Raw genomic sequence first — 25,661 nt, forward strand, 5'->3', positions numbered from 1 at the left:
CAAATCTGACTCACCACCTATTTTTGTATGACAGGTGAGCTAAGAACAGTTTTTACATTTTTAAATAGTTGGAAAAACAAGTCAGAAGAAGAGCATTTTGTGACACATGGAAGTTATACGAAATTCAAATTACAGTGTCCATAAATAAAGATTTATTGAAACACAGCCATGCTCTCTTGTTTACATATTGTCTGTGGCTGCCTTCATGCTACACCAGCAGAGCTGAGTAGCTGCAACAGAGACCATATGGCCCGTAAAACCAAATTATTTACTAAGTGGTTCTTCAGCAGAAAAGTTTGCCAACTCCTGATATAGACCATCTTTCTACTTGCTCCAAGGCTACTCCCAGAAAAAGATCTAGAATGAGTCAGGATTTGATTCTGGGAATCGTACTTTAATAGAGGTATAGACAAAATGGATCACATTCAGTTAGGCAACCAGGAATGCTCTGGGACCCAGACACGTGTCACAGGAAGAATGGTTAGAGAGATAATTAAGCGGGTACCTTCAATTATCCAAAGAGCTGTTAGGAAGAAGGAAGATAAGGGTCCTTCTCTGTGGCTGCAAGGAGTAAACTTAGGACTGAAGACCCACTTCAGCTCAACATAAAGAAGCATCCTGGCTGTCTGTGCCAACTCAAGCGATGAGTTCCCCACCACTACATGTACTCAGAGTAGTGAGTATACAATATTGTGAGTATAAAATGTAGTGATCGATGACCAGCATCTATTCATCTTTTAGAAGACTGTACAACAGGAGAGGCCATGCCACTTCTAGAAGCAGTGCCTGGGGAGTCTGGGGCTGCACATCCTGAGCAGGGACCACAGACATGGTATGTTGATTCCCACACACCAGGCTTCATCTCTCCTCTTTAGGAAAAAGATAACGTGAATCTATCACACCACGCTGCTGCAAAGAATAATGAATAGCACTGTTAACAAATGACAAGTGCTACATTTCTTCTTATTATCTATCATGTATACATCAATTTATTTCTGTAGTATCCAGCAGGTGTTGAATGCAAATGGGCTGAAATACACTTTTACAGACTTGCAGCCTCCTATAAAGAAAAACACCCAAGAGCAGAACAGTAAGGCTGCCAGGTTATTCCAAGACCTAGACTGAACTACGCTGAGCTGGACTTGAGAAGCCCTTCCCAAGCATGTTGATTGGCTGGAAACCCATTGCATCCAGGTCACTCACATTAGTTTATGGTGCAATAAAATGTACCCCAGCTGCAGGCTTTGACCTGGCCCATTTGGAGGCCAAAGCTATTTGTGTGAGAGCCACGGAAACTGGCCACGGGCAACATGTGGCCAGATCCCCTTGATCACTCTTTTTGCTCTGGCACTAGTATGTCCTTGGGTCTCCCTTGATGCATTTTTATTGCACATCCCAGACTTCACCACTCCCCAGGTGTCTCTCAGCTTCTCTGCTCTCTCCATTTTGCATATGGAGAATGGAAGTTTACGATTAAGGAATTTTCCCAAAGAACATAAGGCTGGTCTTGAGACTGGAAGGCACAGGCTGTGTGTGTCTGGTCCTCCACCGAGACTCACTGTGGGGAGTGTGCTGGGTGAGGGGCATGGAATGGAGTAAAGGAAACCGGGCTCTGGCCCCCTTGTTGCCCCAATGATAGGGGGCCCCATGCGGGTCATTTCTCTTCTATGGCCTTAATAGATCATCTGACCAATGAGCATATGAGACCAGAAGCCAGGTCAGAGCCACAGGGGAGGAGTAAGAAGATCAAAATGAGAAATAGGCCAGGCAGTGATACAAAAGAACCACTAGGTAAACATCAAGTCTTGAGTGGAATCAATGAGCGTATTCAGGCTGAGTCACTGAGAGTGCAAACAGCGTGCTGAGTTAAAGAGATATGGACAGCAGAATACTCATGGAAACATCAGTGGGAGTGAAAAAAGACAGGAAGATGGCAGAACCCAGAGAAGACAACCAGAGATGACTTCATCTTGGTCGAGATTTGTCACTGCAATAGCTTAATGCCATCAACACAAAACGAGGTAGGTTAAGCACTGGGATCCCATCCAGCATTCAGCGTCTATGAATTTCACCCTTGTTCCAGATGTGCTGACAAATGTGCATGAACCCCGACAAGAGAACAATTGCACGCTGAGTATCTGACAGAGCACGGGCCCTGCATTAAGCTGACTGGACACAGGGGAAATCTTCCTAAAAAAAAGTGCCTACGCCAAAGTCTCCACTTCCATTTATACAAGAAACAGTCTCCACCTCAACCTCCTACTTTTTACTTTCCACTAAGATGTTCTTTGGTCCTGAGAAGGTCAACCTGCCTACTCAGCAGGACAAGTCATGATTACAGCAGGTCACTGAAAAATTTTACAGCTCTTGACCCTCCGTGGAGGGAATGCAGGCTAGCTAGAAAGAGATGAAAATTTATTTCCACGACCAGCTATTTAATATCCTAATCTTTTCCAGGCTATCTCCATAGTAGTTATTGAATATTTTCAACACAACTCCTTTCTCTAGAAGAAGTTCCCAAAGTAGCTGACACTTATGACTTAGAAACTAAGACCCTCTACCTTTCTTTGCCTACTTATGTGAGGAATGGTACCTATATTCCTCGTTTGTGGCTGCTGTAACAAATTACCATAAACTAGTGGCTCAAAACAATGTACATTTATTCTCCTTCAGTTCTCTAGGTTAGAAATCCAACACGAGTCTCAGTGAGCGAAAATCAAGGTGTCTGCAAGGGTATGGTCCTTCCGGAGGCTCTAGGGGAGAATGGGTTCCCTTCCCTTTTCCAGCTTCTAGAGACCACCTGTATTTCTCGGCTCTGTCCTCTATCTTCATGGCCAGCAACGGTGGGTGGGGTCCTTCTCACATCCATCCCTCTGACCTCTTTTGCCTCCTTCTTCCCTTTTAAGGACACTCATATTTACATTAGACTCACCTGGGTCATCCAGGCTACTCTCCTTATTTTAAAGTCAACTGATTAGCAATGTAACTCCCCTTTGCCATGTAAGCTAATGTACAGTTTCTAGGAGCTAGGACATCTTGGGGGAGTAGGGGGCATTATTTTACCTACCACAGTGGGAAACGGTTTCCTCTACTAGCTAAGGCATATGACCCTGGCCAAACCTCTTGTCACTTTGGTTTTCTCCTCTAAAATCAAGGACTTTAGTCTCAGATCTTTAAGATACGTAACTTTATGGGGATAAAATAAGGTCATTAAAAGATTAGCTTCTGTCGCGTGCATTCGTTTTCAAAGCACTTGCCTATGCTTTGTCTCATTTAATCCTCGCATCAATTGGAAGATACATAGGGAATATATTGCCATCATCCACGCTTTGTAGAAGTATAATCTGAGAGTAAGAAGTTAAATGATTTGCCTAAGATCACACAACTAACAAATGATAACACTTGTGGTCTCAAATTAGAGTTTTCTAATAACACATGCCCTGCGTGAAAACCTGTTCTGAATACCATGGAAATGTACACACAGGGAAGATGGTAACCACCACTACCACCATCACCACCAGCATCACCAGCACCACCATTCGGCCAAAGCACAACTTGACCTCAGCGGAGAGGTGCGGCAATAGTAGACACTGGCCTCTGAATATAACTCAGAACCCTGGGCCTCTCACTTTGCATTTCTGTCCTCTGTCTGGCTGTTTCCCATTGAAAGTTATCTTCCTAAAACCATATTCTTCCTTTCTTGCTATGCGACTACACACCATCAGGTTAGTCCTGGTTCCAATCAAGGAGAAGTAGTCAGGATCCTCCAGCTGGGGAAGGACTGTGGGGGAGTCTCAGGTACTCTGTGCAGTGCCAGGTGGTGTGAGAGGTGCCTCCCGCTTGTGTGAGACACAATAACCAACCACAAGTATGGAAGCTTCTCCCCGTCCTCCTGAGTCAAATGCAGCAGAAGGGAAAACATGAACATGAAGACATTTTCTAAGAAACAAGGAAGGGGAAGAGAGCTAAAGAAGATTATCTGAAAATCTTTGAGGTGCAGTGGACATTAGTTGTCTTTTGGCCTCGTGCATCCATTGTCACCTCTCAATGTCTTTGGGGGACAATTCCTCTCCCCACTCTTAGACCATGCGCTTGCTCTATCCTCCATCCTCCACTCCAAGGGCAGAGAACTAACTCCTCCCACAAGTATTTATTGAGCACCTAATAAGTGTTCTAGGCATCAGAGATACAAGAGTAGACAAGCCAGATGAGACCTCTTTGGTCACAGAGCTAAAAAATAAACAAATGAGAAAAAAAAATTCAACAAGATCTTTTTGAGAGTGTTTTTGCGCTATGGGAAAATAAAATAGGGGTTTGTTACAGAGAGATTATTATTATCTGGACTTTTCGGTTATGTTAGCTTAATTCTTCTGTTTCCTGTTGTCCACACGCAAGCATCCTAACATAGGACATTCACACCCTAATACTAAGCCTCCTTCATACTGTCCATAGAGTCACACTGTACTGACCACTCTAAGACTTTTGTGATCATGGGAAATGGGAAGATGGGAAAGAATCCATAGTTGGCAGGTTCCAGCCCAGAACCTCAAGGCTCTTGCTCTAGCTCAGCACCTTCGACCTGGACTGGAGTGTTTGCTCACCAATAAAATGGGGGAATTTCACGAGTGCATCTCAGTGATCCATTCCATGCCCTCTGTTTCATGTCCTAGGCTCTACATGGTCAGAATTGTTCAGACTTACATTAGAGCTGGGAACTGAGTAATCGCAAGCTGGTATCAGTTACCCTCATACATCTCTATTGAAAAGCTGCAAAACAAGCATCTAACACTTGATCCAGATCCATACCAAAGCGTCAGGGGAGATGCAAACCGCACACTCAGCAAATGCACTGCATTCTGCAAACAGACATTCCACTGCCTCATAAAAGTCAGTGATTCGAGATGATGCTGATTTTACCTGAAAAACTCACAGTGGACTCTGAGGAGCTCTGCCTTTATCCTTCACAGCTTATTAAAGGGGGAAAGGTTTGGGTAAATTACATTCAGTTAGAGTAGAAGCATTTGTACCCTGTTCTGTAGGTGAGGGATAAGGGGGTGTGCATCATTTTGTGATATAAATATATCAGTGAATATGTCAGAATCCTGCTAGTATAATAATCCCTTTTAAAAATGGATGCATTTACATGGTTGAAAAAAAAAAAGGCACACAATGGAAAGTTTCCCTTCCACCCCTGTCCATCCCGAGTTCACATCAGCACTCCTAAAGGCAAACCATTGTTAGCTTGTTATGTTTCCTTCCAGAATTTCCCATGCCTATAGAAGCAAATGTGAAATATACATTCTAATTCTGCCTCACCCCCACTCCACCACCTTTTATACAAAAGTGAGTATTGTATACACTCTGTTCAGAATTTTTTCTTCATTTGGCACTCTGATAGGTGAAATATGGTATTTATATGTAGTTTTAATTTGGCTTTTTCCGAGGTAAGTTTGAGCATATCTTTCAACACATTTAGGGCCATTCATATTTCTTTTTCTATGACTTCTCTGGTTATATCTTTGCCTATTTTTTCTATAGGACTGAAATTCTTATTGACTCTTTGGAGCTCTTTATCTATTAAAGTGATTAGTCCTTTGTCATTTGTCTTTTAGGTTTACTTTATACAGAATATTTTTTACTATTCAGGTGATTTTGTTGGTTTTTTTTTTTCTTTCAATTTTTATCTAGTCAAATATATCAGATTTTTCTTTTACAGCTTCTGGATTTAAATCTTGCTTAGAATTGCCTTCTCTCTGTTTTCTTTTGGTACCTTTATAGTTTTATTTTTACATTTAAATCGTAGTTTTGTTTTGAATTTTATCCTGGCATATATATGGTATGAGGTATAAATGCAATTTTATTTTTCTCCCATAGGGATTTTTTAAACTTATGAGCTTTTCCTCCCATGACTTGAAATGCCACCTCTAACAAATACTAAATGATCACATGTATTTGGGTCTATTTCTAAACTATCCATTCTGCTTCTTTTAACTATTTGTGCATGTGCCTCCAACACTCTTTCAATAAATGAGGCATTATAGTAAGTTCTAATAACTGGGAGGGCCAGTCTTCCCACATTGTTTTTCTTTTTCAGAATTTTCCTGACTATTCTTATTTATTTTTTTATATGAACTTTAAGCTTACCTAATTAGATTGTATTAAATTTATAGATTGTATTTAGATTGTATTAAATTTATAAAGAGAATAACATCTATTGTCTTTCCATTGAACATGATATATCTCTCCCTTTGTTCAAGGCTACTTTTGTATCCTTTAGTAGTGTTTTTAAATCCTCTTATACACCCTATATATCTTTTTGCTAAGTTTATTATTGTTTTACATTTTTTGTTGTTATTGTAACTGAGGGCTTTTCCAATGTACATTCTGTTTGATGTCTGTAAATACAAAAGGTATTGATTTCTGTTTACTAATTTTTGTACATTGTTACTTCACGGGATTCTTTTATTGTCTGAAAGTTTTACGGTGATTTCTCATATGTTCTCCAGTCATGCAGCCATAATATCTCACACAGTGACTATTGCCTTCTCCCCATTTCTCTCTTCTAATTGTTTTCTCTTGTTTAGTTGCAATGGAAAGTATCACCAGCACAATGATGAATAATAGTACTAATAGTATAGATCCTTATTCTTTACTTTAGTGAGAATTCCTTTAGTGTTTCCCCATTAAGAATGATGCTGGCTTTTAGTCCGAGATAGATGTATTTTTAGCATGTTAAGAAAGTACCTAGCTGACAGGAATAAAGACGCAGACGTAGAGAATGGACTTGAGGCCATGGGGAGGAGGAAGGGTAAGCTGGGACAAAGTGAGAGAGTGGCATGGACATACATACACTACCAAATGTAAAATAGATAGCTAGTGGGAAGCAGCTGTATAGCACAGGGAGATCAGCTCAGCGGTTTGTGACCACCTAGAGGGATGGGATAGGGAGGCTGGAAGGGAGATGCAAGAGGGAAGAGATATGGGGATATATGTATATGTATAGCTGATTCACTTTGTTATAAAGCAGAAACTAACACACCATTGTAAAGCAGTTATACTCCAATAAAGATGTTAGAAAGGGCTTCCCTGGTGGCGCAGTGGTTGAGAGTCCGCCTGCCAATGCAGGGGACACGGGCTCGTGCCCCCATCCGGGACGATCCCACACGCCACGGAGCGGCTGGGCCCGTGAGCCATGGCCGCTCAGCCTGCGCGTCCGGAGCCTGTGCTCCGCAATGGGAGAGGCCACAACAATGAGACCCGCGTACCGCAAAAAAAAAAAAAAAAAAAAAGATATTAGAAAAAGAAAAGAAAGTACCTAGTTGCTCCTGCTTTTGTATGTATTTTTTTTAATAAAACATGATTGAACTTTCTCAAAGGCCTTTTCGACATCTATGAAGATAACCATATCACTTTTCTGCTAATGTTCACTAGTGTAAAACTGTATCTGCATTCCAGGATTAAAACCCTCTTGATTATGATTTATTAGTTTTCAAATGTATTACTGAAATTGTTTTGCCATTTTTCCTAGGATTTTTGAATTGATATAATAAGTGAGATTAGTCTTTGGCTTTCTATTTGTGCCTTCTTTGTCAGATTTTGGTAACTGTTTCTCTTGTTTGTCTATGCTCTGGAATGTATTGGAATTGCCTGTTCCTTGGAAGGTTGATAAAGTTTTCTCTGTAAAACCATCTGGACTGTTTTTTTCTTATTTTGGGGTGGAGTATACCTGTTTGAAAAGGATTTTTTGTTTGTTTTTTTGTGTTCTGCCTTGGAAATTTTGGATTCTCTTCTTAGGTCAGTTTAGTAAATTTTATTTTCTTGGAAAATAATCTAGTTCATTCAGACTTTCAAATATATCTGCATAAATCTGAGCGAAGTAGTCCCCTGTGATTCCTTTAACTTCCTGTTTTTGTCATTATTTCCCACATATCATTTCTTATTTTATGTATCTGCAATTGCTCCCACATTCTGCTGATTAGGTTAACTGGTAGTTTATCTATTTCATTGTTGTTTTTCCCCAAAACCAGCTTTGAAATTTATTTCAACTGTTTCGCTAACTCATTAATTTTTACTTTTATCTACTTCTTCCTTCTGCTTTCCCTCTGCTATAATCTTTTCATTCTGTTGTAACTCCTTGACTTAGATGACTAATTCATGTTTTCATTCTTCTGTGTAAATATTTAAGGTCATCATTTTCCCTCTGAGTACTGCTTTAGCTTCATCACATCTGTCCTGATTTTTAGTGTTCTATCAATTGCTGTTTTCCAGAAAATCTGAATTTTCAGTTTCTAGTTTCCTCTTTGAGCTATGCATTAAAGGGGTCTTTTTATTTTGTTTTGATTTGATTTTACTTTTAGTGGAATGGTCTTTTGATTTTCTGACTTAGTATCACTTTCTAGCTTAATTGTACTGTAATTAGAAAATACTGCTTGTATCTTTTTTCCTAATTTGGGGGATTTACTGAGGTTATCTTTAGCCTCTAATAGATGGTCAATACTTGTGAATGTTTTGTGGGCCCTTGAAAGATGCATTCTCTTCATTTATTTAGTCTGTAGGGTTTGCTCTTTATCAATCAGATCTGCTTTATTACTTATGCTAATTAGGTCTTCAATATTGATTTTTATTCTTGTCCAGTTATCTGGAGACCGAAACATGTAAATTAAAGTGATCTGTTACTAGTGTGCTTTGCCGTATTTCTCCTTGAATCTCCTGAAATTTGTTTTCTCAGTATTGCTGTTGTTTTCACTGTGAAATGCATGCTTTAGCATAATGAAGTTCCTTTATCTCATTTAATGCATTTTAACCTGAATTCTACTTTTTCTGATGCAAGCCTGTGATTATTACTTTATTTCTATATTTACTTTTTTATTAACCTTTTAAAGCATTTTCCTGGTGTTCCTTTACTCATTCTTCCTGTAGTTTCAACCTTGCCATTTCACTTTCCTTAAGGGTGTCTCTCTCAACAACATAGAATCGGGTTGTGATTTATAATCCTATCCGAAAATCTTTTTAAAAGGTGAGTTAAACTCATTTATATTTAGCAGTATGACAAATGGGCTTGCTCCTCGTTCTCATTTTATATCATGTTTCCTGAATTCTTGGCATTATTTTTAGTCTTTCTGTGATTGTTTATGCTGTGGGATTCTTCTGGGAAGGCTCATGCTTTCATTCTAGTGGTTACATTTCATAACTAAAACATTATATACTAATCTTAATCTATGTCTTTAGACGTGATTTATGAGTCTTATACTACAAGCAAAGATAAAATTGGTATATCTCCTCCTCTTCCCCTTCACGTCCCTTTCCACAGAGGCATAGCAAAGGCACGGTCAGGGTAGGGAGAGAAAGAGACTTACATCCCTGGACACCAGTTATAAAAATGCATAGAAATTTAACACAGTGGCAGCTGCATGCAGGGAGGGAGATAACAAACACATTACAGAGCCCCTTGGCACCATTTACTCTGGCTAGGCTGCATCTCTCTTCCATCACCTGATTTTAATCAATAATATCATCTTTCATAATGTTTACCATTTATAAATATAATTACGCTTATATTACTTCATTTGTCAGCTCTAAATTACATCTTTTGACTCCCTGCTATTATCGAGTGAGGCATTCAGACAACTTACTTTTTCCCCTTCCCCTTCCAATATTTGTTGGTTGTGTTATTTCTACATCATCAGGGCACAGAACATTTACACTCTCCTCTGTTGCTCTAATCCTTATATTTGTTTTAGCTTTAGTGTAGATTGACAGTTGGAGCTACTCGGCGCTCATCCTCACTCTTCCCTTTGTTGACTGAAGTTCATCCTCTACTAGTTTGCTCAGGAAGCGCTCATGGGAACAATATTCCCTGAGTTATCGCATGCTCAAAACTGTCTTTATACTTAAAAGATGACTAGGATGGATGGGAATTTTGGCTCACGTTTTTTTCCCTTGCTTATCTTGTAGACGTTTCACTGACTTCCAGGCGTTTCATGTTTCCGCAGAGGAAACTGGGGCCAACCTGATATTTTTCTCCTCATAAGTGACTTGATTTCTTTGCCCAGATTCCCAATGAATTCCTTTTCCTTTCTTTCTTTGCTTTTTTCTTGTCTTTCTTTCCTGCCTGCCTTTCTTTTCTTTCTTCCCTTCTTCCCTCCTTCCTTCCTTCCTTTAAACTGTCTTTTTCATGATCCCTTTGTTAATTCTGAAGTAATTTCAAACCTTAAAAAAAAAGGTTGCAAGAACAATACAAACTCTTACACTCCCCTCCACACAAATTCCCTAGATGAGAGCATTTTACTGTATTTTTCCCATTTGTGTAGAGAAAGCGAGAGATTTTTCTTGTGACATGATGTCTATCATCTCTAAATACTCCAGTGTATGCCTCCCAAAGATAAGGACCCTTCTAAGCAGAACCACCATACAAACCCTTCTGGTCAAAAAATCAACACTGATACAGCACAGCCTGATCCACAGGCCTAATCAAATATCTCCAACTGTCCTAACAATGTCGCCTTTCCCTTCCCGGTATAGGATCCTATCCACCAACACGTGTTCCATTTAGTTGTCATGTCTCATCAGTTTCCTCCAATCTGGAAAAGTCCCTCAGCCTTTCTCTGTTTCTCAAGTCCTTAAAAGTCTCAGTTACAGGCCTTTCATTCTGTAGGGCCTGGGTACATCCGATGCTTCCCCATGACCAGACAAAGGCCATGCATTCTTGGTAGGAATACAATAGAAATGCTGCTGTATTCTCAGTGCATCACATCTAGGGTACCCTAGGTCAACACATTCCACCACTATTCACATTAATTTTGATTACCTGGCCTAGGCGGTGTCTGCCAGGTTTCACCACTGACAATTCACCATGTTTCCATTGTATTTGATTACAATTTTGTGGGAAGCTATTCCGTATTGTGCCAATAACATTAGATCCTTATGAAACCTCCACCCACAAGACTTAGCATCCATTGACAACTCCTGCCTGTATCAACTACCATCATGATCATTGCCAAGTGATGAATATCTATTTCCGTTATTCCTTCTACATTTCTCAGTTGGCATTCTACCATAAGGAAAGGTTTCCCCTTTTCCCCCACTTATCTGTTTATCTATATATTTATTGATTGATTTATTCATTCATTCATCTCTAACATGGATTCCTATTTTATACAATGGTTGTAATCTGATACTTATTTATTTGATGCTTATACTGTCCTTTGGCCCATGGATACTCCAAGCTGGTTTCTGTGTCCTGACAGGTTCCAATCTTTTCCTGACTTTCTGCAAAATAAAATATTTCAGGTTCATTTTACACTTTCTCTGCCCCATCCCTTAAATCAGCCATTTCTCTGAGGAGCCCCAGTAACTCCTAGTGGAAGGACAGTACTTAGAAAACAGGCTCTGAGTATTCAGTGTACACCCACGGCTGCTACAGTTCCACTGCCTCCAGACCGTCTCAGCAGAATGAGTTAGGATGTATATACATATACACATGGATATTTCTAATTCCAATCCAGCACCCCACGTTCTTTCTAGCCCTTCCTCTTCACATGTTTATAAATCTCTTCTCAAACAGTGAAAACCATGGGTCCTGTTATCCTCTCTATATATCTTTACTTGCTCAATAAATTAACTTCTGTGCCTGCCACCTCCACACCTACTCTATACTCTGCTGGGGAGGGGAGGAGAGGAAAGGGAAGGAAGGAGGGAGGAGAGAAAGTAGGAAAGAAGGGAGTTATTCCCTTCCCTTAATGCCTAAAACGTTCCAAGGCTATATCCTGGTGTTAACTGTTCTGGGTAATTTTCCCCAAAGCCCAAATTTGTGTTCTTTCAACATTTAGATAGTAACTCCTCTTTTATATCATGAAAGCTTTCTTAATTTATATTTTAAACGTTTGTTCCATTCAATGGTTTTGTGTTTTCCTTCAGGGACCAAAAGGATGCTTTCTTTGGATTTCCACTGCATGTCTTCTATATCTATCATTTTCTCTCCCATCTTCATGAACACTTCTCTATTACAATTGCATTTATTCACTGTACTCATTTCTACTGTCTACGTTCCACACTGAATTTTCCAGTGTCTATTTTCCCTTGAGAGCCTTCCAACTTTATCTTCATTTCTGAGATAGATTTGCCTTTTCCCTCCTTATTTTCTCCTTGGGTTCTGACAGCTTGCGTTTCACTACCTCTTGCCATCCTGTCATCCCTTCCAGAATTCTTGTTTCTGCTTTGTAGTTTTTCTTCATAGAAATGATTGCTTCATTGGGTTCTTTAAATAGGCTGTGAAATACCTGATTGAAATTTTCATCTCCTCCCTACATTTACATGGAAATGTTCCTTATTTGGGGTACTTTTTGTGGCTACTATTGACCTTTTTTCACTGTAATATCTTTGCTTCTATTCTACCAATACCCTCAATTTTTCATTTCTCTTTCATTACTTATCATTGTACGAGTGGATTTTCTTGGACCAGCTTTTTGCAGGAAGTCCCTGTGGGATAGAAGAAAGGACCAGGGTAGCATGTCACTATTAAAAAAAAAAAAAAAGCTCTTTGTGGGAGGGGTAATGACTGGGAGGAGGCGCAAGGAGACTTCTCGGGTGCTGAAAATGCCCTAGATCTTGAACTGGGTGGTGCTTACACAAGTGTGAACATATATAAAAGCTTGTCAAGCTAAAAAATAGTTATATACTTTACTGCATGTATGTTAGACCTCAAGAAAAATGTAGGCAGGAAGGAAGGAAGGGATGAAGGGAGGGATGACTATTTTTCTGCTGCAACAGAAATTACTTCCTGCAAATAGGTCTCTCTGGGGGATACTTTGTATCAACACACCTCCTCTGCTTCTCTAAAGCAAAACAGGCCCGGGAGGCACCTTCCTTCTGTTTGGCTCATGCCAGTCCCTGCCCAGTGTTTGAAAAGAAGCGATACATCTTCAGGATGCCCTTGCACCTCCAGGACACACTCTCTGCCATCTGCTGCCCCGAGGCTCTCCTGCTGCTCTTCTAAACCTCTTCACATCTGCCAGTGGCCTCTCCCAAGCGCAGCTGCTTAGGTAGCCCTTGCACATACTTCAGATTCCACAGATTGTATCTATTCTCTAATTCCACTGAAAATGACATTTTGCATTTTTAAATTATTATTATTCCCCTTGTTGCTTTTGTATAATATCCAAGGACAGAAAGCAAGAGGTTGTCTTGCACAAACAACCATAGCACGCTGGAAGTTCTGTGTGCCTGTTCTACTGGGTTACCACAACATCTCCAACCAGTCACCCCGTGAGCCTCAGTCTCCCCAAGAGCAGAATGGGCAGAAGGAACTGCTGTCCTTCTCGAGCTCCTTCTGAAGATGATCAAAGCAGAGTATGGGAAGCGCAGACAGAACGCAAGTCTCCCTGCTATTCGGGAGGGTGCTTTCCGTGGTGCCGATCGCTTTACCTCCCATTCTACTTCTCCTTTAGCACCAGCTCTTCTGTAGACCACCAGCCAGGAAACAGCTGGTGCTTTAAGACTAGACTGCAGACTCTCACCCCCTCCCCAACACCACCCACACTCACACCCACAGATGTAGCAGATTCTTCAAAATACCAACTTGCTGGCTGCCCTGTCTCATTCCTCTTGCTGGCTGCAAAAGTAGCAGTAGGAATGTGCCGCTACTTGGCACCATCCACCTGGCTGTGAGCAAACACAGGCTCCCAAAGACAGGCGGTGTGATTTGGGAAATACCAAACCCATGACCCCATGTGAACCCCAAGGTTTCAGGCTGCAGATGGGCAATGTCAAATCACCCAGGACTCTGCCGTCACCGTACCAGTCACAAATGTTCACCCTTAGTAATTGAAGTGGCAGATGGGAACATAAATTCTTCAAAAGCAATTCACTTGCCAGGGACTAGGGAACATTATGAATGAAGTGTGAAACAGTAAATTTTTCCAAGTCGGGAGGCCAGACACACCCACTCAGCTGTACAAACAGGCTCTAGAAGACCCGACCTAGTTTTCCATCCGGCTGAGAACCTTCCTGGCTGATTTCCAGGCATACACAAAGGTTTGTCCTCTCTTCCTTCTGCTACCCCTTCAAGGAAGGCTCAGAACTACAAGAGTGAAACTCAAGCAAGACAAGATGGGTAGGAGCATTGGGCATCCCATTTTTCCAAAAGAAGGAGGATAAAAACAACCCTTTGACAAGATAATCCTTTGAAGTCATATGCCCTCTTTCAGAAGCCTCTGTGGAATGGGAAGAGTCTCCTCGAGGAATGAGAAGCATACAAGTGTTCATCGTCTGCGTGCTCTGGGGTGCTTTTCATGGCTGGAGGTTCCGGCAGGCCCCCAGCATCCTGCCAGCAGCCCCCAACTCCCCCCGGAGCCCTGCATTTGATGGAGGCCGACACAGTCAGCTTGGAACAGGCAGAATGCAAAGAGCTTGGGTCAGGCGCCAAGAGGCCAGGTTCCAGATACGTTCCACCACCAACCAGCTGAGTACTCTTGAGAGGGTACCTTCTCCCGAGCCTCAGCATCCTCAGATGTAAGGAGAGCAAGTGGGTGTGACAAACTCAAAGGCTCCCTGCTTCAGCAAGCGAGGATTCCGGTTTATCCCCCGGAGCCCGGCTGTTACCTCACTCTCAGCTCTGATACCCCTAACCCCACACCGTAAGAGAAGGCCTCACGCTTTGTGAATCAGCCACCACTTCTCCCAGGCCTGGAATGCTTGCTGTTACTGTGGCAAAACGCAGTCATTACTTCAAAACCAACAGCAATGGCAAACGGCAGAGAAAATAAAACTCACCAAACTCTTACCGCAAAACCAAACCCGCAAACGAAAGAGTGGAGGAAGTGACTGTCTAAGTAACATTTCTCTAAAATGCCCAACTTTTGCCTCTCCACAAGAGACAGATAACAGAAGAAAACCACCCATGGAGTCGGAAAATGCATCATCCCTTGTTCTCAGATGAATCCAGGCTGCTAACAGCGCTGATACTTTTAGAAAACCAAAGACAAGGAATCTCAGGCTTAAAAAGAGCCTGTCAGAATGTGAAATGATGCCCTTTCTCCCTCCTTGACAGTGTAAACTGGTTTGGCTCAAATTATGTCCAATTAGGACACAGTGAAAATGAACTACACAGAAGCACAAATTCACAGAGACGCTTGCACCCAGGCACGGCCCCTCCGTCCTCCGGCAGTGCGGACAGATTGGAATGGACACGATGCGATACGCTCATTAAACATCTCTCCAGCTTATCTGCTTGCAGTGTGTCTCAATAATGTGTTATGAGGTGTGTTTGTAATTGGCTACTGCCAATAGCGGTCCTTGAGAGCGAAATGGAGTGTGTCTAAATGCAGACAAAGCTACTTAGCGCGCCAGGACAAGATGGGACGCTCCTCACAAGGTCCAAATGGGATACTCGGGGCTTCTTCCACCCCTAGCTTGGGAGCGAGAAAAAGGAATAATCTGTCTCAATTTTCTCAGCTCCAGAAACAATATTTATAAAATAGAAGGTGGTTTCAGAGCTCATTTATTTTCCTGGTTCACAGTACCCACTCTCTGCTGACATCATTTTCTAACCAATTTTATTTCCAACAATCACAGGAACAGCCTCAGTTCTACTTGAAATCGTTAAAAACAAATCCATTCTTTCCTTGTCTTTGAGCCCCATCTCTTTTTAAAAAAAATGGTTTAATTTCTGCACTGCCTTTCTTTGAAACAATATTTCAGGTGTCTGAATAGCCAACTCAATCCTTCTTTCTCCCTGTCTTCCCTCCTCAATCTCTTTAGTCCCTGTAAATGCAAGAAGCACACAGATCCCTCCTCCTGGCCCCCATTTCTAGACACTCCCTTTGTTGGCTAATCAAGTCAAAGGTGGCCTACCTGTAGTGACTCCAAAGGACACATCGTCCACACAATAGGCATCTTGGAAATTGAACAGGCCGAGGATTTAAAAAGTCACAAAAAAGAAAGAACCCTGTTTCTTACCCAGAAGGCAATCTTTAATGAGCAAAATAAAGGCAGAACAGGAGCTACCAAGCCCGGTTCCGGCTTCCATGAAAACTGTGGCCATATGCTGGCAGAAGGGACAGTTAGCGCTGTCTCCCTTGGCCTGAGTGCTGGGGAAGGAGTGACAGCACATGCGCTAGATGTTAGCCACCGCTTGCTGTGTCCTTCCCCTGGCCTCCCAGTAGACGACCATGGGAAAGAAGACGTGCTTTGTCCTGAAGGGAAGCCATGTTAGCCCTGGCGACCACCACATTTTTTTCTTAAGTGCTCAGAAAACCATCTGTTCAAAAATTGGGAGGGATTGATGTCAAGCTGACTGGTCTTTTTCTCTGAATGGGAAAAACTGACTCTGTAAGACATATCAATTCTCACACAGGCACTAGATTCATGAGGGAAAAAAATCTGCAAGTCAGATTTTCAAAGATATGACTCAACCTGACTCATGTGGATTAAGGGAACTTGGACTGTAACTCCAAAGCCCTGGATGACTTGGGGTCAAGGACTTTAGTCCTCCCTCATGTGTGTAGCCCATTTGTAAGACAGAGCTAGACAAGCCGATCCTCTCCCTAGAGTCTCCCAGCAGAGCCAGAGAACTGAAACCAGTGAGCACCCCAGAGCCTCAAAGGTGCAAGCTGGGCTGAGGCAGAAAGTATATGCTGTCCCCCTGCTTCCGCTCCGAAGCCCCAGGGAACCGTCCAGGCTGCAGACGGGGAAATGCCATCGCTGAGCTGCCCGGGATTCTGCAGTCGCAAGCCCCAAGGACACCAGGATGGAGGCCCCCCAGGGCAGCTACCCTAAAAGGCTTCACAAGTCTCCGGGGCAAAAGGACCTGGGCTTACACTTTTATTCCCACAAGGCTGAGTTCATCCCTGGACGCACAACAGATATTCATCCTAAACGTGTGTAGAATTTAATCTGTTCACTAAATCGACGGCAGGAAAGCCCCTCTCTGCTGGTTCCCAGGCTGGTTTGACTGGGACAGCGTTCCTGTCCACCCCCTGTGTGGCTTTCACCCAGGACTTCAAACCACAACCCATCAAACCAACAATAAACTATAACAAACTATCAAGGACTACGCAAACCCCACCCCTCTGGAGACTCCTGAGCTGTACCCTAAGAGTTTTTGTTTCCTTTTAAAATGAGGTGAGATGATGCAGGTAAATAGATGTTTGCTTAAGACTTTTTTTCAAAGGGCCTTAACTGGCTTTCTTCACTTGTCTATGCAAGATGAGTTTCAATTTGACCCTCTCCTCCTTTGTATCTATTTTGCTTCTCTCTCATGCCTTATTTACCGCTTATTTTTTAAACAGGCCGCCAGAAGCACCGGTACCAAGAGCACAGCCTCTCACATGGCTGTTGCCTCCACCGACAGGGCTGGGCGCCTTCTCTCTCTGTAGCTCTGTGTATTTGCTTCTTCTCTTTTCTTCTTTGTATCCCTCCTTATTCCTCAGAGGACCTGAGCTCCTATTTCAGTCCAATTCTGTAAAAGGCTGTCCTTGGAGACGGCCAGTGGTCACATTCTGCCCATTCAGCAGAAGGTCCTTGAAACATTCCTCCCGGCGAACCGGCTCCAGGGTGCAGGGGAGCAAACGTACCGAGGTTGCTTTCTTATTCTGATCACTGTTTGAGCAAATTCTGGGCAAAAACCTATGCATTTCAGCCACACTATCACATGGGAGTCAGGCCTCCGACTCAGCTAATAAATCACGGTGGGCGTTTTTTTCTTTTTTTTTTTTTTTTTTTTTTTTTTTTGCGTTACGCAGGCCTCTCACTGTTGTGGCCTCTCCCGTTGCAGAGCACAGGCTCCGGACACGCAGGCTCAGCGGCCATGGCTCACGGGCCCAGCCGCTCCACGGCATGTGGGATCCTCCCGGACCGGGGCATGAACCCATGTCCCCTGCATCGGCAGGCGGACTCTCAACCACTGCGCCACCAGAGAAGCCCGGTGGGCATTTATTGACCTGTGACCTTGAACAAGTCACTTAGCTTCTCATTCCTGCTCTTTATGTAAACTGGGGAAGAGGCTGCCTAACACAGAACATTGGATGGAGAGTAAACGAGATGTGTGGGACGGCACCAGGCACAATGTTTTGTAAGGAACCGGTATTTAATAAATTCTGAAAAACATGAGGATCTCTTGAATTCTTCATGAGCTAGTTTTTGGGACAGGCCACAGTCTTCAACGCAAAATGGCCAACATTCACGACCTAGGTCATATTCCAGTTCTCTGCACTTGAAAGGACATCTGATAACACCTTGGCAATGAATTTCCCAGCAACCCAGGGTCCACCTGGCTTTCTGTCCGCTCTGTGGAACAAGATCCCGTGTCACTCTCATGGTCCACAACACCACTGAGTCTGTCCCTAATTCTACTTCAAACCTTCTCCTTCCTGCCACCCCCAAATTCTCCCCTTTGATCCTCAGGCTACAGCAAGTCTTCTTTCCTCTGGTTAGAGAACCCCATCTCCATATGCTTCTGGAACTCTTACTTTGTGATGGACTAAACCTACCAGCCCCTAAATGACCCCATAAGGAAGTAATTTTGGTCTAGATAAATTAGGCTAACACAGCGGTATTATTATATGCAGCTACTATAAAATCACAGTAACACTTCTCAATGCAAAGAAATTCTTTCAACACTAAAGCAAAACCCCCTCTCCTAGAAGGTGACAAGATACAAAAGTCGATGCAAAGACTCTATCTTCTCATCTTCCTCCTAGAACTGAATTGCTTTACAAAGAAACCTAAATTTCAAACAGAATCTGCTGAGAAGTTTCTGAAAATTCACTGTTGAAAATGCAGGAGTTGATGAAGGAATTTTGGACAACGGTCTTGAACGTGCCCCTGCTGACAGTTGGAGTTGTTTCACTCAATGTCTATCTAACTAACTGCAGGTTGCTGTTGTGAGCCTGGCAGCCGCTGAGGCCAGCACACGGGTGTGGTCTGGAGTCTGTGATGAGAGAGACCTCAGGTCTTGCAGAGCTGGGTGGAGAAAGCTGATGCAGGGCTGAAAGAGAGCCTGGAGAGGAGCAGCAGAGAGGCAAGCTCAGAGCTCCCAAATCCTGTGGGCAGCCTGGCCCAGAGTGGGATGGACCCCGGGAGGAATGCAGCTCAGCTGGCGAGAGTGTTCAGAGAGGACTTCCTGCTCCGTAGCCCACAGGAAGGACTGGAAGCTGAACAGGCCTGCCGAGTCCCCTCTAGCCTGAAGCCAGGGTAGCTCAGGGGTTCCTTCTTGTGTCTCAGGGAACTGACTACCTGCCAGGTGGAACCACACCAAAGTACAGGAGCAAAGACTGTAATACCGTCACCACTCTGCTGCTCTTACCTAAAGGCAGCTGGTCCTGAGGCTCATCCAGTAGACAAACGTTCCCCATAGAGGGGACCAGGAGGCAGAGAGATGAAGGAGCAAATCACTTAGAAGTGGGAGCTGCTGGAGGAGGCAAAGGACAACACAAGCAACACAATAACAGCACTTAATGATGCTCAACTACAACACCAAACAAAGACGACTTTCTGGAACTAAAAATCATGATTTTCAAACTAAAAAGCTCATCAGATAAGCTGAGTAAATGGACGGTCACTGTACCAACCTGAATCAGTGGCTCAGAAGAGCAAATGGAAAAAAGATATCACAAGAAGAGCAAAAATACAAAGAAATAGCAATCGGGGCAAAAAAGATATTTGGATAACAGATCTATTCGGAAGACCTAATTTGTGCATAAGAGTAATCCCAGGAGGGCAAAAACGAACAAAGAAAGAACAGACAAGAATTAAACAAATGAAAGTAGAGGGCTTCCCTTGAAGTCTGCAGATGGAACTGAGCTTCTTGCAGGAGTCATGGGAAAGGACATACCCCAAAGTATGTTCCTAAGTTCCAGAGATAAGGAGGAAATCTCACAGGCTGCCAGACAGAAAGAACAAGTGACTTACAAATGAAAAGTAGTTAGCTATCAAGTTTCCCTGCCATCTGCAAAACGGGAGTCTAGAAGACAGCAGGAAACCAGCCACAGACCGCCAGTCATCGAAGCCAGCGGTTATCCACCTGTCTGATTTGTAGAATATTTGTGGATATGCAAGGGTTCATAGAAAATATAACCCACATACCCCCTCTAAGGAAAACACTCAGGTCAAAAAATGAATGAATTCAAACAGAAATCTCAGGATGAATGAGATGAAAACAGTGGTGAGTGATGAACCATGCAATTTGCACGGCTGAATCTAAATAGATAGTATAAAGTGCTGGAAACATGTAACAAAAGGGACAAATAAGAATACTTGAAAAAGAAGTGGCACTCTGCAAAGAAAAACTTGCCATTTAGCTCTAGAAGTGTTAAATTATCTTAGCAAAACCTAGAAATTAGTGGGGGTGGAGGTTGGGAGTAAAAGCCTTCTAAAGGTCTGGCAGATTTCAGCGTAAGAAACAGTAAGGAAGTAAAAGTGCTCCTAAAAGGCTCAATGTATCAGACTGAAAATAAGTGAATAAAACATCTTTGTGGGGAAAACTCATCCATATCTTGTTTTTATAGAAATATCTATTTGAATGTCCTGAAAAGAAAGGTAACTGTCAGTGTTGACGGTATAGTAAGATATCTGCATTTAAAAAGGAAACAGAAGTTGAAATAATGACTGGCCAAACTAGTGACAATAATAAAAAGGAGAAAGAAAAATAAATAGTAAATATTCAATATATCAATTATTTCACTAATTATGATAGGCTGAATATTCCTATTCAAAAATGACCATTTTCAGGCTGGACTGAAAATTAAAAATAGGTGTTCAAGGGAGTCAAGGGCTACCATCGAAGAAATCAGTATAGTTTCAGAGCTGAGTTTTTATGTGCCCATTAAAGGACAGATATGTCAAAGTTATTTAAACTATTATTTTAACTATTTTACATTAAAAAGAAACACAAATCTCCCTAATTCATTTTATGGAAGCAGTATATTCTTAAATCTAAACCTTGATAGAGTACCAAAAAAAAAAATCTATAAATTAAGCTAATTCATGAATATAGCTGTTAAAATTCCAAACAAATGCCAACAAACAAAATCCAGTAGTAAAAATAAAAATAAACTATAACTCTAGAGGGTTTATCCCAGGAAAGCAAGGATGGTTCAAAATAAGGAAGTCAAAATATTTCACTGCATCAAACAGAAACATTATATGACTCAATCAAAATATAATTAAAAATACAAAATTATTTCTAATAAAAACTTGAAGCAAAACAGGAAAGGAAACCACTACAATATGGTAAAGAATATTTCATAAATGTGAACTAGTAAATAGTGAAATACTACAGCCATTTGCATCAAAAGCAAGAAAAGAGTCTTGTATTGCCATGTTATTTCATTTTGAATGTTCTCATGAAGGTGACAAAACAAGATAATGAAATAATCAATCAATAATCTTCAGAAAGAAGAGAGAAATTTAACTCATTTTGATAATGATATGATTTTATACCTGGAAAATCTAATGGACTAATTAACAAGTAACCCCTAGGTTTAATAAGAAAATTCTGGTAAAAAGTATGATATTGATATAGTAAGAGATAAACAGATCAATAGAGCAGAGTGGAGTTCCCAGAACTAAAACCCATTGTTTAGGGGAAATAAATATATGACAAAGGTGGTATTTCAGTTAGTGGAGGGAATGATGGCTTGTTTAATTAATGATATTGACACAAATAACTATCCATTTGGAAAAAAATGGAGTTAAATCTCTACCTCAGACTAGAAATAAAAATAAAATCCAGATGGACTTAAGATTTAAAAGTTTTTTGAAATTCATGTAGAAGAGGAAATTTAGGATGTTCTATATACAACCTAGTAGTTAGGAAGATCTTTTTAGTAAGACAGAACATTCATTAATTTTTTTTTTTTTTTTTTTTTTTTTTTGCAGTACGCGGGCCTCTCACTGTTGTGGCCTCTCCCATTGCGAAGCACAGGCTCCGGACACGCAGGCTCAGGGGCCATGGCTCACGGGCCTAGCCGCTCCGCGGCATGTGGGATATTCCCGGACCGGGGCACGAACCCGTGTCCCCTGCATCGGCAGGCGGACTCTCAACCGCTGCGCCACCAGGGAAGCCCCACAAGTTATTTTTAACTTCGTACATCATGAGTATATTTTCATGCCCACTGGGTCAGGTACTTTCCTAGTCTAGCTTCCCAAGAAGATAATTTGGAGAGAGGCATGGTGGACCAGTCACACATCTCAGGGAACACCAGCCGGCCATCAGCCTTTGGTCTACCTGGCATATATATGAAGAAAGAAATCTCCCAGGCCCTGATCCCCATCCACCCTCCTGGTGACACCAGGCAGGATATCTTCACTTCTTCATTCCTTGAACGAATGCATACAGACTCAGGTCTTCTGGACTCAGAAGACGTGACTATTCTACATGACTGCTGGTCACAGCCCTGCCGAGACCTCATTGAAGAGGATGTAGGTAGAAAAGACGACTTCACCACGGGGCATTTCTCTAAGAGCAGCTACATGAACTAAAGATGAAACTAGGTGGTCAAGAAAAGCCAGAACCAGCCTTGGTGAGAAATAGAGAACATAAACAGCAACTCTCATTTAGGCCAGGGAGTAAGAGAAAGGGAATGCCACACTGAAGTTTCCCTGAATTGCCCCTTTAAGAGCAATTAGCGAACTGTGAGCAGTTAAAATCCTTAAACCAAAAATATTTCCTGAACAAAGTCCGCAGTGAGTAGACCATAATATTCCCAACTGAAGAGATCCATTTACTTTCAGACACATTCGATTCTGAAAACAAACATAAGCAAATGGCTTTATTTTCAAACTCTTCCACTGTCTGGGCTGCTCCTGGTCTGCATGGACCTCTGGTCATTCGTGCCGAGTACCACCGCCTCAGGAAGACCTTCCCCAGCCCTGCCAACCACACAACTGCCCTTTCTCTAAATTCCTACAGAATTTACTTCCTGTTCTACAGGAAGATATCCTGGACTTGCTAGTCCATGGCACTGCTCATGTCCCCAGACTGCACCCTAACACACTACAGGCATGGTAGGATAATGTACCGGGATGTTCATTTGTATTTGTTTTCATTCCACCCACTCACTCCCACCCCAGCCTTGTCCCAGCCCCTAACCTCAGCATACAACCTGGACAGGAAACTCCCTCACTCCCAGGTAAGTGGTACATAAAAGCTGTGTTGAAAGAATAAGTAGCCCAGAAGGTGATGGAAAAAAGGAATTCCTCCAGCTTGGAAAGACAATGAAGGTAACCAGTCCTGAAAGTGGTGGGTGCCCCAGGGGGCAGCAGGGTCCCAGAGGCATGGCTGTGTGGTGCCCCTAGGGAGGCTGGGCCCTGGGCTCTGGGCTCCCAGCATCACAAGGAACCCACTAGCCCGAGAGCAACAGAAGGATGAGAGCTTAGTCAATGATGTTACAGACATGACCATGATGCTCACAAGGTTCTAGGCTCTTCCCACATCACCAGGCAATGAGGATCCTTGTGAAGCTGTGAGTAGGAGAGGAATTCCCCACTCCAGCCCAGGGGAATGGGAGCTCTGAACCAAACTGAATTCAATAAATAGGGAAATGTGGCACCAACTCTAGACCCCAGTTCATGAAGTATGATTCATACTGGCTTTTCGTGAGCAAGAGTTAGTTGCTATCTGATGCAGCGCTTCTCAAATGTTAATTGCACAAGAACCACCTGGGGGTCTTATTAAGATGCAGATTTTGAATCAGTAGCTGTGGAGTGGCCTGAGAATCCGCATGACTAGCGAACTTCCACCCCTGGCCCAAGAACCACACTTTGAGAAGCAAAGGTCTAAGGCCAGGGTTAGCAAACTTCTCCTATAAAGATAGTAAAAATGTCAGCTTTGCGGGCCACCTAGTCTCCATCACAGCTATTCAACTCTGCCACCCACGGCAGTGTGAAAGCAGCCACAGACAATACATACCGAGTGTGATGGTTCCCATAAAACTTTATTTATGGACACTGAAATTTATTTATTTATGGACACTGAAATTTGAATTTCAGATAATTTTCACATGTCACAAAATATTTTTCTTCCTCGTTTTGTTTCCAACCATTAAAAATATTTTTAAAAACCATTCTTAGCTCACAGGATAAGCAGAGGAGGACTGAATTTGGGGTTCTGAATTTGGCCCATGGGCCGATCCTGGTCTAGAGTGTCCAACACAGTATAAAAGCCACGATAGGCATCAACTAAGTAAAGTGGGGTGCTCAGCCTACTTTTCTATCCTGAAGTTGGTTCTCCTTTCCCGTGATCCTTCCGCTAGTGCTGTGCTTTTCAAACAGCAGATACTTTGGGGACAAGTGGATGCTGGCAAATGTACTTCCTCAAAACTCACTGAACAGCCTTTAAAAGGCCGTCCTAAATCCTTCTTCTTCTAATAAGAGGCCCTGTGGAATAACAGGTTCCTGTTTTAGTGGAAGAGCTTTAAGGAGGAGATTAAACTTCAACCCCAGTTTTTTGAGCTAACAGAAGAGTGACATGATCAGGGGAAGAAATCAACCTTGCAGAACAGCACCTAGAATATCTGAAAGCAATAGTCTCAAACATTTATCCCATGAACGCATGTGAAGTTTCTCTCCATCCCCTTGGCCTCACATCCCCTTTTGACTTAAAGGACAAAAAAGACTTCTAGCCATTTTGCAGCCCATTTCACCATTTAACAGCCATCCCAGCGACACAGTTCTATCTTTCCAGGAATAAACAACACACCTGAAAGTCCAAGAGGGAGACAGAGTTCTAGAGACAGAAGTCGCCAGGCGCCAGCCGGGGGCCACTGCGCCACACTCCACTACTCCCTAAGAATTCGCCCTGGGCAAGAAGGGCAGAACCAGCCTCGGCCGTCTCCTGCATCCTGCACAGCGCTTCGCACCCAGCAATGCCCACGTAGGTTTGCTGAATGAACGGATGAGCCTGACCCAGTGGCCTGGTGCAGGGCAACTGGCCCACTCTGTCTCCACCTGTTCGATAAGCCTGTCTCCCCATGCTGGATGGGCGCTCAAAGGGAGAAACTCCTTCAAGGAGCTCACTGTCTTTCTCAGTTGCCGACTGCCCCACTGGCACCTCGGCATCACCCAGACCTGTCTTAGCTCCGTCGCTTACTAGCTCTGTTGACTTGGGCAAGTTTCACTGGATGTTTATGAACCTCAAGTTCTTCATTGGTAAAATAAGGGTAATCAATACATCACCCAAAGATAATGTTCATAAGAGAACATTTAACAACCCGTATGGCTCAGACACTGTTTAATCAGAAAGGTGACAGCCTTAAACACCCAGTATGACTGTACTGGGAAGTACCAGGTAAATCTCAGCCTGCCTACCTTGTGGTAGGCCTTGTAAAGAATGAATAACTTAACACAGAGAGAACACCTAGCATTTCTCCTGAAAGGCAGCCACACACCCCTCTCCCCATGGAAGCCCCCTAGCCTGTGATGGTGGCCACGAAAAGCTCCATTGCTAGCGCTTCCTGCAGGACACCTGACAGTCACTTGCACCACTTATGAGCACATTGCCAGAGCCGCCTCCTGACTCCTACTGCTGCTTTTCCTCGCAGACAACCCAGGGAGCTCCCGAGGGTTCTTTCAGACGGTCCTACCCACAGAACTCACAGCCACCCTGGGCAGAAGACAGCTGGAATCTCATTCTACTGGGGATACACAGTCAACCCACTTGTAGGAAG

General features: G+C 42.7%; 1 protein-coding gene across 2 annotated transcripts in view; it reads right to left on the reverse strand.

Annotated features, from left to right (window-relative positions):
- The window catches only part of GALNT14 (polypeptide N-acetylgalactosaminyltransferase 14), a gene marked incomplete at both ends in the record, with an annotated part of 222,972 nt that overhangs the window by 184,826 nt on the left and 12,485 nt on the right, over nucleotides 1-25,661 (reverse strand). The window contains one exon of one of the 2 annotated variants that reach the window (XM_082672354.1): nucleotides 19,752-19,826. The exons of the other annotated variant lie outside the window; for it this stretch is intronic. Coding sequence (XP_082528480.1) covers nucleotides 19,752-19,826 — 75 coding nt within the window. Of the gene's footprint in view, nucleotides 1-19,751; nucleotides 19,827-25,661 lie in introns of those variants that run through there. 2 annotated transcript variants of the gene reach the window in all.

The sequence above is a fragment of the Grampus griseus genome (genome assembly GCF_964374135.1).
Source record: "Grampus griseus genome assembly, chromosome: 15".
Classification (NCBI taxonomy): domain Eukaryota; kingdom Metazoa; phylum Chordata; class Mammalia; order Artiodactyla; family Delphinidae; genus Grampus; species Grampus griseus.